General features: G+C 34.4%; 1 protein-coding gene across 9 annotated transcripts in view; it reads left to right on the plus strand.

Annotated features, from left to right (window-relative positions):
* CEP128 (centrosomal protein 128) overlaps positions 1–13785 on the plus strand; it is a 495022-nt gene that overhangs the window by 424533 nt on the left and 56704 nt on the right. For 7 of the 9 annotated variants that reach the window (XM_074289837.1, XM_074289844.1, XM_074289836.1 and 4 more), the window contains one exon: positions 3206–3229. The exons of the other annotated variants lie outside the window; for them this stretch is intronic. In XM_074289837.1, coding sequence (XP_074145938.1) covers positions 3206–3229 — 24 coding nt within the window. The remainder of the gene's footprint in view (positions 1–3205; positions 3230–13785) is intronic. 9 annotated transcript variants of the gene reach the window in all.

The raw sequence follows: 13785 nt of genomic DNA on the forward strand, positions 1-13785 counted from the left end.
AGAGTGGGGGACAGAGAATAAAACATGTAGAAAGATTGGTTATATTTTTTAATGAGCCTAGGAGGATGCATTCTCTCCATACCATTAGGAAGGACATGGAGTTTACTCTTTTCCCATTATCTTAAGCATTCTTTATTATGTCTTTCAGTTCCAGAATGGATTTGGGTCAAGAGCTTTTATGTTAATAGTATTTTATTTTTCCAAATAATATGTAAAAACAGCTTTTAACATTCATTTTTGTAAAACTTTGTGTTCCAGATTTTTCTCCCTTCCTCTTTTAGCTCCCTCTTCCCCAAGACAGAAAGCAATCTGATATAGATTACACATGCGCAATTATTTTAAACATATTTCCATATGTGTCATGTGGTGCAAAAAAAATCTGATCAAAAGGGGAAAAATCACAAGAAAGAAAAAAGAACAAGCAAACAAACAACAACAAAAAGTGAAAATGCTATGTATGCATTTTTCCACATTCAGTCTCCATAGCTCTCTCTCTGGATAAGGATGACATTTTCCATCCCAAGTCTGTTGGAATTGTCTTGAATCAGCACATTGTTGAAAAGAGCCAAGTTCATCACAGATGATTATCATAAGCTTCTTGTTCTTGTATACGATATTCTCTTGGTTCTGCTCTCTTCACTTAGCATCACTTCATGTAAAATTTTCAGGCTTTTCTGAAATCAGGCTACTCATCATTTCTTATAGAACAATAATATTCCATTACATTTTTATACATTAATCATCTTGGGCAGCTAGGTGGCGCAATGGATAGCCCTGAAATCAGGAGGACCTGACTTCAGATCTGACCTCAAGATACTTAACACTTCCTAGCTGTGTGGCCTTGGGCAAGTCACTTAACCCCAATTGCTTCAGCTAATAAATAAACAAACAAATAAATAGATAGATAGATAGATAGATAGATAGATAGATAGATAGATAGATAGATAGACAATCCATTCCCCAACTGATTGATATTCACTCAGTTTCCAGTTTCTTGCCACTACAAAAAGAGCTGCTATAAACAGTTTTGCACATTTGGGCCCCTTTCCCTCTTGTATAATCTTTTTGGGATAGAGAGCCAGTAGAGATGCTGCTAGATCAAAAGGTATGCAGAATTTATAGCCTTTTAGACATGGTTCCAAGTTGTTTCCTAGAATAGTTGGATCATTTCAAAACTCTACCAACAGTTCATTAATGTCCCAGTTTTCCCACATCTCGTCCAACATTCATCATTTTTTCATGTCATCTTAGTCAATTTGAAATGTGTGAAGTGGTATCTCAGAGTTGTCTTAATTTGCATTTCTTTAATCAATAGTTATTTAGAGCATTTTTTCATATGACTAGAAATGGCTTTAATTTCTATCTGAAAATTGTCTGTGTATATCCTTTTACCATTTATCAATTGAAGAATGGGATTATTGATCTATAAAAAATAAAATAAGTGACTTTATAGTATTGTTATTTCTGATCATCATTAGTCTTTTACCTAATGCTACATTTGGGGCTCTATTTACTCTAATTTCAGATATCATTTTAGTAAGTGGTTTTATAATTTCTAATCCTGTAGATTATTAGGAGAATTATAAAAGGGGAAGAGAACAACTCTAGGTAGATACAGCAACAGCTAATAGTAGAAAAGATGGACATAGGGTGAAAAGCCAACACAAGAATTTACATACTCTAGAAGAGGGAGCTCTTTCGGTATAGTGGTGAATATAATTCATTGTGCCTAGAGGAAACTGCTATTCTGGATCTCTTCATCAATTAATTCATATTTCAGCTCAATAAAAATTATTACAGTTGTCCAAAAGTAAAATGGGCTATTCTGATGGTTGATATTTTCAAGGGAAGACTGTATGATCACTTTGACATCATGTAGTGGGAATTATTGCTAGATAACCTCTGAGGATTCTTCTGATTCTAATGATCTAATTTTTCTCTTGTTCTTCCTGAAATTTCCTCTAAGATCAGATAAATCTGATTAAATGGGTAGATAAATCACTCATATCTCCACAGGCCTTTTCTTAGTATTTGAAAGGAAAGAAAAATGGAATGAGTCTAGATTTTCCTGAAGGAAAATAACCTATGTAGAAGTGTACCTCACCTCACTTATAAACTAGATTCCAATCTTTCCCTCTCTTTTGGTTCTCCATTCTATTTTGGGAAATCAGAAGTTTTGCTTAAAGGGCAAGAACTCTATTCTACATCTTATTTTTACTTATGGGTTGAACTGAAAGAAATTGTGTCCATAAATATTGAAAACATTTTTCATGTTGTCTTTTTAAACAGTTTTTATTATTTCTCTCTAAACTGTAATCTCTTTGACAGGCTATATGTTACTACTGATTCATTAAGGAACTGATCATTAACTTTTGAGTGTTGTCTCTATATGAAGCATTGCATTGGTATCCTAAAGAATATATTTGTTGTAGTTTACAATGCTTTTCATTTATTTATTTTTATTCTGAGGTATAGACTCTAAAGTTCACAGTTACCCTTGCATTTATACCCGATTTACAGCAGCTAATAGAGACTTGGTAGAGCTTGGGTTTTACACTTTCCTTGCCCAAACTAAAAGCTGAGGACATCATCAGACATTTGGCTTTGGAACATACACATTGTATAACCATAAATTGTTATTACTTTAGTATGATGTATAATTATAAGTTATTACTTTAGTATGGCCCATATATGTATATTACATTTAACATATTTATAATATGTATATACATTGCATGTGTATAAAACATGTTTGTATTTACATATACTTCTAAATTTAAAAAATAATTATATGGAGGTATTCTATCAACAAATATGAGTGAATATAATCTTCCCAAAATTGAAGTTTAAAATTAAACACTGAAGCCCTCTGGAAGGATCACTGAATTTGTATCGAAAGATCTAGGTTAGAATATTGCTACTCATTACATGTGATGATCTGGGCCCTTGCTTCCTTTATAAAGTAAAAAGGTCATTCTATCTCTTTATCCCATAATATGGGATATGAGATCAGCTGTAAATAGTTCATTTGAGTTAGTGTTCCGTTGTCTGTGGTGACAATTATTGTGAATATAACTTCTTTTTTTTCCTATTATTTTTAAAGCACATTTCAAATACTGATGAATGGAAATAAAAAGGAAATTAAATCAATTTGTTACGTGGAATGAATGAAGTCTTCTAATTATATATTGTGCTTTATTTGCAGGACCGCGTGTGCGCTTTAGAAAGGGTAAGTTTGGAATATTTTCCTTCTTTCTGTTTCTAGATCTATCTACCAAGCAACCAACCAATCAATGGAAGTGAAGATGTTTATTTACTTATGTTTACTTTTCTTGCTTGCTAATCATTTTGAGGGTCAACTGGGATTCTAAATGCTTATTCTCAAGGCTTTCCCTTAGGAATTATTAAGATCTTAAATAGTTACCATGAGAAAAATAAAATTGTTTAAATGGATTAGCTTTTTACCATGATCATTTGGTCTAGATGTATTATGAGATATTTTAATTAGCAATGGTTATCATAAAGCCAAAACATAAAAATTAAAATGTTTAGTAATGATTTTAATACTCCAGCATTGTGAAATCATTTGGCTCTATATGCTATAGTAATGAACATATGTAATGCATTTAGCCGTATATTCAACCGAATGATAAACATTTCATGGCTTCTAGAATTAAAGACTCATAAGAATTCTCAACAAGCTCTTGAGTTCATTCATTAACCTCTGGTAACACTATAGTTAGAGTAAAAAAAAAAAAAAAAAAACTTGTGGATATTATTTTAAAATTATTTATTGCTCAGATCAAAGTTGAGGGAGTAAAAAATGCAATATCTCTAGTAATAAAACTCTGTAAAAATATAAAATTTAAGCTGGAATTTAATATAAACATATGTATTTAAGGATAATATATATATATATATATATATAAAATCACTTATAAAAATAGTCCAGTAAAACCAGTGGTATAATCTCCCAAATCAAGATAATCTTCTCTATATAAACCAAGCTCTATATGGGCCATTGCTGCAATCAGTGATGCTTAGGTCAACTCATAATTAGGCTATTTCAGTGATTTTACCTAAGAAAAGAAGTCATAATTGGTACTAACCCAATAACTGGATTGGCATTCCCCAGGTACATTGTAAACAGCACTAACTCTATAAGAGTGTTGTGGGCTCCTAACTTGTCCAGAAGGCTTCAAGGAAGAAATGGGATGCAATTCACTTAGAGATGGATATATTGGATTCATATGGTCAATAAGGAGATGGGACTAGTGTGAACATTAGACAGAGGTGAAAATAATACAAGTGTGTTCAGGGAAGGCAGAGCACTTCTGACTACAAGTGAGAATGAATGTTGAATAATAATATCAATGCAATTTTTTACATGGTATTTGCTTCACCACAAGTACAGCCTTGGATTTTCTTATACAATTCTTCTGCTTTTATTCCTAAACTGCCGAACACATTTTGAAGAAATCTCACAATCCTGCTGTTAAGGGACAGGTCAATTCTCCGAGATCTTCCCCAGCTGTGGATCACAGCATCTGAAGGAGTTGCAGGGCAGCCTTTGCTGACACAGGTGTTGTGGACTGGGGGTGAGATAAATTGGAGGCAGAGGGAAAAGGAGAGAGGTCAGACAATGCAACAGCCTCTCAGTCAGAGAGTTCAGAGAACAGCAATGGCCTCTTGGTCTCCTTGTATCATCCTCTCACAAGAGGAGATCCATTCTGGGTTGGATTTCCAGCAGCCTTTGTCAGGTGGCTCCTGTGTATTACAATATACTTTATTATCTCCTTTGCCTGGGGCCGGGCTAGCTTTCCGGAATGGGTCTCTGACCTCTCTGACTGATTCACAGCTGTGGAGGCTCTCAGAGAATTGACCTGTCCCTTAACATCCTGCTGAATGGATATATTAAGAATTCACATTATCTAAATCTCATCTGGATCCTTGCGGTCATTTGTGCTTTAATTTGAAGAGGACCAGTGACAACATGGGTAATGTCTTCACTTGTGTGGAATTTAATTGGATTTAAGTGAGGCAGAGTTGCACAAAATCATTGGCTTCACTCCAGAGTCAACTGTACCTTACTGCAGCAAGGAAATCCTTTTATTCTTTTCTAATTGATTCCCTGTCTCATTCTTTTTAGATGTTCTCCCAAATCCCGTCTTCCCTATTCAAGCTTCCCAGTTTTTACTTTTTCTCTTTTCTCTCAAAGATTGCCTCTTTAATGAGAAAATTGAGGCCATTAAACAGAAAATCCTTCTCATATTCTCTTCATCTTATCTCCCTTTGCCCTTGTCTCTGAAAAGGAAGTAACTATTGGCTTTGCCAAGGCAAGTAAGTAAACTTGTTCCCATCCCCTCCTATTTTCTTTAGGAGATTGTGTCCTCATTTATCTTGTCTCTCAGAATTTCAACTTTCCTTATCTACCAATTTCTTCCCCAAAGATTTTCCCATCTTTAAAAATTTTATTGGAATGTAGTCTCCCACCACCACAACTATCATCTTATATGCCTCCTCCCTTTCCCAATTAAATTCCTTGCTGCTTAGGTTTTCTCTCCTTTCACTTATTCCTCAACTCTTTGTAGTCTGGCTTCCATTATCCTCTCTCAACTGAAATTACTCTCTCCAAAATTACCATTGATTTCTTAACTGTTGAATCTAATGGACTTTTCTCAGTTCTCTCTCTCTCTCTCTCTCTCTCTCTCTCTCTCTCTCTCTCTCTCTCTCTCTCTTTCTCTCTTTCTCTCTTTCTCTCTCTCTCTCTCTCTTTCTCTCTCTTTCTCTCTCTTTCTCTCTCTCTCTCTCTCTCTCTCTCTCTCTCTCTCTCTCTCTCTCTCTCTCTCTCTCTCTCTTTCTCTCTCTTTCTCTCTCTCTTCTCTCTCTCTCTCTCTCTCTCTCTCTCTCTCTCTCTCTCTCTCTCTCTCTCTCTCTCTCTCTCTCTCTCTCTCTCTCTCTTTTTTTTTTTTTTTCTTTCTTTCTTTTGACCTGTCTGCAACATTTGACAGTACTGACCACCTTCTCCTCCAGGATACTCTCTCTGCTCTTGGTTTTGACATTACCTTTTCTTTATTTTCTTCCTAACTATCTTATTCCTTCTTCTCAGTTTTCTTTACTAGCTCGTGGTCTATGCCATGTCCTAAGTGTAAGTATTCCTCCAGGTTTTTTCATTAGGCTCTCTTCTCTTTCTTTTCCCCATATTCTCAGTAAATTCATCAGTTTTCATGTGTATAATTACCATCTGTATGTAGATAACTCCCAGATCTATATATCCAGTTCCTTTCTTTCTCCTGAATTTCAATACCACATCATAATTGTATGTTGGACATTTCAAATGAAATACCTTGGAGGTAAAACTCAACATCTTATCTTTTCCCCAAAACTCTTATCTTTCAGACTTCACCCAGGCACTCCCATTCTTATAGTCTCTCCAGATCACAATCTTGCCATTATCCTTGACTCCTTCCTTCTCATCTTCTGTATCCAATTAGTTGCTAAATCTTGCTGATTTTAACTCCAAAACACCTCTCAAGCCCAGCTCCTCTTTACCAATAGCTACTACCTTGGTTTTAGCCCTCATTGAAGCTCATCTGAATTATTATTGCAGCAATCTCTTGAATGGTCTCCTTGCCCCAAGTCTTTTTACCACTCCAGGCCATCCTATAGTTTTTAGAAAGTAATTTTCCTTAAGAGTAGATCTGATGATGTAACTCCCCTATTCAATTCCAGTAATTTGGGCGATCAAATGTAAACCCTTCTGCATAGTTTTTAAAGCTTTTCACTACCTGAGCTTTTGTTATTCCCTCAAATACCTTATTTTTATCTTTTAGTTTATATAATAGATAGATAAAGATAACTATCCACATTTCTCAAGGAAGAGAGATGAGATGTTATATAGCCTCTCCTGTGGGCCTCCATTGTACTATACCTTTGCAGATATCTCATTTGAGTGGGGATTATTTTATTCAATATTCTTTTATCTCTAGACCTAGTAGAGTTCCAGGCACAAAATAGCTGCCTAATAAGTTCTTGTAGATAGATTAATTGACTCAAAAACCTCTTTTAGTAGATATCACAAATATTACTGGTTCTAGTTTAGAGATGAGAAAATTGAGGCTAAGAAAAATTAAGTGATTTATATAGGGATATATCACATAGTTACTGAGTTCTAGTTCTAAGACTAATAATGGGTTATAATTTTGGAAAGAGATTTGGGATCAGATAACATCTGGCATTTATATGTCTTTTAAAGTGCTTTAAAGTTAATATCCACTATTTCATTTGATAATCATTGTGAATACTATGACTAGGATATTACTCCCATATTACAGAAAAGGAATTTGAGCCTAGAATTGTATGAGTGACCTGCCCGTGGTGTCACACAGCTAATATCAAAAAAATTGCATTCAAAATTAGGTCCTTCCAAGTTTAACATACTTTCCACCACACAATGGTAGACCCTTGAATAAGGAATTAGAGGGGTTGGGCTTGATCTTTTAGAAGATGATGAGCTATGGGAGATTTTTTTGAGTTGGATGGTAACATGATTTAAAAAAAAAAATGATGGCATTCTTATTGCCTTAAAGGATAGGAAGATGGGTAGAAAGACCGGGTCAGATACTGAAATAGTCTAGGAATAAGGTTAGGCTGATAATAGGAATGAGATAGAGGAAACGCCAAATATAATATGAAAGAAAAATACATAGAATTCTATTGGATGAATGAAAGCAATGTTTAATAGGGTAGTGAAGTTAGAAAGGAATGACAAATTTAAGAAAGCACAAAAAAGAATTTGGATGCATATTTGGATGTTCCAATGAAAGCCAGTTCTTTGGGCATGGAAAATAGAGAGGTGTTAGATGAAAAGGACAACATGAACTTCAAAATCTTGGAACGTCCATGGTCTGACCATGCTGCTAGGTAACTTAAGTGTGGTACAGAAAAATATCAGTAGACTTAAAGACAAGTAACTGTAAAGTTGGAATGTCAGGTGAGTCATCAGCATAAATAATAGTCACCACCTGAACAAACGGAGACAAAATAGAAAAGAAAAGCATAAACCATAAACTAGTGTTGCTAAATCATAATGGAAAGCAAAGGAACTGGTGATTTCTCACCATGTGAGAAAATTCCTTCTTCCAGTGCAATAAATCACATTGTTTACAGTCTCTAGTCTTAGGCTGTTGCTTAGAGTATTGACATGACAAAGGACCACCTAAGATCACACAGCCAATTTGTATTAAAGATATGATGTCAACCCAAGTCTTCCTTGTCCTAAAGTCAGACTTCTCAGTTAAAGAGAACCTTAGAAATCAACTAATTAGCAATTAGCCATTGAGTTCAGAAATGATTGTTACAGCATATTGGACACATGATCATCTAGCCATTGTTCAGATATGTCCAGTTCTAGCCCATTTAACTATTAGACATCTGTGACAGAAAGTACTTCCTGATGTTGATTCACAATCACTGTAACTTCTACTCATTGGTCTCAGATCTAAAATCTATGACTTGTTTTCCTTTGTCAACAATCTTTCAAGATTAAAATACTTTTCAAATCCAATATGACCAGAAAGTCTCTACATGACTAGTTTTAATGGAACAAAAGCAGAAAATGATTTACTTCATTTCTTTTTCTAATCTATAGGACACTTTGATGAAAACACTATAGGCTATTCTAATTTTTACAATAAAAAATATATAGCAAGGTAGACTGGCATAGGGGTTACTATTTAAGCAACAACAAAATTTGCCTTTTAGTTGAAGGCAAACGAGATTTTTTAAAAGGTATTTTTAAAAGTTAAAATTTGAAATGATGAATCTTTTTTTTCTCAAAGTTATATTAAGTAATGTTTCATGACTCTGAACAATTAAGTGATTTGTATTGTTTAGGTTTATCTGCTTTTTAAATCAAGTGCTTTAATTAGTGCTGCTAATTCAAGTCAAATCCTTTTGACTTTGATAATGTCTGAATCATATAAGTTTTTCTGGATTTGAATAAGTTGTGATGGTATTCAGGGAAGAGTTAACAAATTTGTGAGAATTATAAGGAGGCTCCAAAATATCAGAGGGAACTTGAGTGGAATTTTCTTAATTAAAGAAGAGAAAAATTCAATATCAACAGAAAAAACTACTATCCAAATGACATAGATACTTTCTGGGACCTCAGTAAAAAGATTAGGAATATGGCTAAATAATAGTAAATCACTTATTTTTTTTCTTCTTCTTTATATGATTATTTGATTCTGTCAGTATGAGAAATAGAGAAATGAAATTTAGTGATCACCACAATAAACTATGTTGATAACAATGCCTCTTTCAGAAAACTTGATCTTAAAATCACAGTGATAAACCATGTACTCTATTGTGGAATTTACGATAGAATTATATAAGGTACTGAGCTTTTTAAACCATTTGAAATGTGATTTGGTAAAAGCAATTTTTAGGCAACATATCTATAAAAAGTACTACATGTACCTTCAATGGCTATAATTAATTTTAAGTTAGGGACATTGACAATGCCTTAAGATGTTTTAAAGAGCACAGAGTTAGACCTGATCCCTGCTCAGTGAAAAGACGAGGTCATTCTTACAGTCAGTAATATTCTCTGTAGGCTTGCAGCTCAACCAGTGATTCAGTTAGATCATAAAAACTTAATTCTTGCTTTCAACTTTGATTTACATGCCAATGTAGTGTTACACGTTTCTGTCTTTCCACTTTTCCAACACGTCTCTTGCTGACCATTTGGCAAAAGACATCTTTTTCCTAGAACTGACTCAGGCACTTAAGGAGATTGCTGACACTGCTCCTATCCCTATAAAATGTCAGATCCTAACAGTGCACACTGTGAGAAATTCCTACAAATGTTACCACTCTGTAGAAAGGCATCTGTATAGGAAACTGCGCAGAATTCTGTTCAAATCATAGCCTGAGGATAGCAATGTAGAATCTTATTTGTCTGATTTAATGATTGTTCATTGTTTTGTTTTGTTTTTTTAATGAGACCTTGAACAAGGATTTTTAAGGTCCACAGGATACCTGAATAGATTTCAGGGTATCTGTTAATTTTTCAATAATTTTGATGTGTATTTCAATATAATTGGTTTCCTTTGTAGCCTTGTATATTCTATTTTATGCATTTTAAAAATTACTCAGAGAAAAGATCCAGTAGCTTAATAAGACTGCTAAAGGATGACCCAAAGAAAAGTCAAGAACCTCTGACCTAAATTATTGCTGGTATTTTCTGCCAGATTCTGCTTGATAAGCCTCTGCTGTCTTGACAAATAAGTCACTGGAGAAGTAGAGTCAGTCTTTGATTGCTAGAATACTGTTCACTAAATTATTGCTCCAGTACACTAAAATTGTATGCTAATGGCCTGAGAGTGTTAATGTCTATAAAGTACCTGAGTTATGTAACCTAAGAACAAATTAGTTAAATGTTAATTGTTTGGGATGCTCAGGAAAAAATGTTTCCCATACTAGATTTACACTAACAACATATAACAAAACTTGATTTTGTAATGAATGTAATGAAACTTGCTTTTATGTCTTTACAAAGCCCAACTCGGACATTCCAAAACCAAGGCTCAAGGCACGTTCATCCCAAGTTTTCTAAAGTCTTATAAGCCCTTTCATTGAAGTTGTCTGAAAGATACAGTCAAGTTGGCTATCCACCAGGTGAAACTCGGTAGATTCTGCACGGTTTTGACCCAGAATCAGGTGAAGCTCAGCAGTTTTGGCTACCCTTCATTGTAAAATTTTTGGATTCGTCCAAACTTGACACTTCCTGGGAACCCATTCAAACTGAAACCGGAAAAGGGTTTTGCACAAACCCCATGCTCACCAAATCTGCCAAGTTTCCCACTGCTCTAATGTTAGTGTAACTTCTGTGTATCGCATTGAGGGCAAACGGAAACATCCTCATGAATCTCTCATGAGGGATCTTGTTTGAAACAATTCGGACATTCTCCTTTTGCCACCTTGTCCCCAAATACAGAGCCTGTATTCTGTATTTGTGGGTATGAAAATGTGTGTGCATTTGTGGGTAATAGGGTCATTTTCAAGGAGTTAATTTTCTAAATATTATCTAAGACATGCATTTTTTTTTGCCCAATGAAAAAAAAGGTGATAGAGTGAATTTTTTTTTTTACATGTAGTTGTGATGCTCTAGCAAGATTTGATTGCCTCTTTTAAAAATATGGCCCCATTAATGGCTTCTTTCAACCTGAGAAAATGAATTGTTTCATCAAAGTCTGTCAGAATGCTCTTAGATGTATAGTAGCACTTTCTAGTGCTTTTCTGAGGTATCACTGAGAGATTATCTAATGAATGCAGCTTCACCCGCAAAAGAGTTTAATGTCATTGAATTGCTCAGTGTTTGGAGGTCAGTCCGACAGCTTCATATTTGGTAGCTGATAAGTAGCTATGTTGTCTATCTAACTCCTTGGCTTCATAATATGTTTTATGGTCTTGTTCTAAACACTATCAATAACGCTTTCTGTTTCCCAGGTAAAATGTTGCTATTTTGTATTTCGAGAGTAATATGAGTGAGTGTTACATGTCACAAGGGATAGAACCTTTCTGGCAAGTATGCTACATAGAAGGAGTTTCTATGTCTCTAAGAGAAAATATCTGATAGCCAGCCTCAGATTAATCAGTTTACCATTTTGGGAAGGATACTGTCTTTCATAGCAAAAAGTGGAAGTATGGTTAAGACATTTATTAGTGAGAATCAGGGTAATGAAGTTTAGTAAACATTTATTAAAAGCATGCTATTTATATAGTCTTGTGTATGTATAGAGGTTACAAAGATGAAAATCTTGTCCTCGAGGAACCTATAGTTTAATGGTAGAAACATTGTGCAAACAAATAGATGGTGATGCAAAGTTGAGAGTAATAAGAGCAAAAGAGAAATATAGAAAAAATGTGTTACAGGAGAATCTGCGATTATTTTCCAATTAATGTTTAACATTTCTATACTAACTCTTACTGGAGAAAGTAATTGGAAAAATCATGATTTTATAGAACCTAATGTCAATAGAAGTACCTAATAACTTGAATAGATCTGAGTACTTACTATTAATGTGTGTGTGCTCACTCTAACAGAGCAGAAGCTGAGCTATTAGGTGGCACAGATGACAGAGTGCTGGGTTTGGAGTTGGGAAGAGTTGAGTTCAAATTAAGCCTCAGGCACTTACTAGCTGTGTGACTAGTTAAATCATTTAATATTTGTCTCAGTTTCTTCACCTGTAAAGTGGAGATAATAACAGTATCCTATGTCGCAGGGTTATGAGGATTAAATGAGATAAAATTTGTAAAAAGCACTTAACCCAAAACTTGCCATCCTGTGCAACTCTTATCCATGCCTTTTTAGAAATCTCATCCAGTGTGTTGGGAAGTTTGTCCAGTTTTCTCAACATGATGAGGTACCATGAAGTATATGAGTTAATGGTTGTTGTTTACTAGTCTTAAATGGAAACGGAACCTTGCCTTCATTTTAAATGTATGACTGTGACTCCTTACCAACTGCCCCAAAATCAGAGATTTTAACCTTCAAATATATAAAATATAGACTATAGACTATTATAAAATTACAGAATAATATAGGATATTTAGAGGTAGAAGGGAATCCCTGAAAAAAGAACCTAGTGATTTCTTCCATTTTACAATTGCCCAAATCCAACATCTAACTAATAGCATAGAACTAGAACTCAGGTTTCTTGATTCTTAGTCCTATGCTCTTTCCACCGTATTCTGATACTATGAAGGGTAAGTAAGAAGTGATTTGGAGATACTATACGATTAACCAGTGAATAAGTGGGAAGGAAAAAGCATGATCTCATTTGCAACCTAAAAACAATGTCAGACATCTGCTGAGTGGTTCAGCAGAACCCTTTTAGGCTCCTAAAAGAAGAAGAATATACTGTGAAATGGTTTCCGAATTGACTTTAATAACTCAATCTCATTTTTGTGTGTTGTTTTTGAGCTTAGTTAAGAAAGGGTTAGAAGTTGAACCTCTATTTCAAGTTATACTATGAACTCATTACCTGCATTTAGTACCTTACTAAATTCATTTCATTTTCTGCATCTGGAAAATAGTTCTGATACCATTTACATTTAGGAGTTGTCAAGTTTATTTAGAACTTTTAATCAACTTTGATCTCAGATGAAAAGCTAGAGAGAGTGTAAATTGTAACTATTAGCTTTATTATTAAAAATCTACAAAGTGGTTTAATGTCAAATAACGGAAGAACTCTAGTCTATCACTCTTCCAGATATTTTATACTTCAGTATCAGATGCTGAAAGATTTAAAGACAGGCTTGTCAAACTAGCCCTTTCCTCATTATTCATATTTAAGTTGTGCTTTTGAAATTATTTTTGTAGTTCATGGTCTTCTATAAATTATAACCTGGAACTTCTCTTCCTTTCTCCATTACTGGCAGTTTCCATCATCAATTGTCTCTTTACCCTCGAACTCACCTGTAGATATTAGCTCAAGAACTGAGGCTTGCTTACTTTTTTGTCTACATATTCACTATATAATGATTATACAGCTAGTGGAGATTATACAGAAGTGGAGATAGCGCTGTCCTGAACTCCTTTAACACTGCCTCCCCCCACTCAAGAGGACATAAATTAAAATCCAACCCTCAGACATTTACTAATTTATAAGTCACTTAAGCCTGTTTGCCTCAGTTTTTTCATCTGTAAAATGAAAAGAAAATGGCAAACTACTCCAGAATCTTTGCCAATCAAATTCTATGATGAAGAGATAGATATGA

Source organism: Sminthopsis crassicaudata, chromosome 2 (genome assembly GCF_048593235.1).
Source record: "Sminthopsis crassicaudata isolate SCR6 chromosome 2, ASM4859323v1, whole genome shotgun sequence".
Classification (NCBI taxonomy): domain Eukaryota; kingdom Metazoa; phylum Chordata; class Mammalia; order Dasyuromorphia; family Dasyuridae; genus Sminthopsis; species Sminthopsis crassicaudata.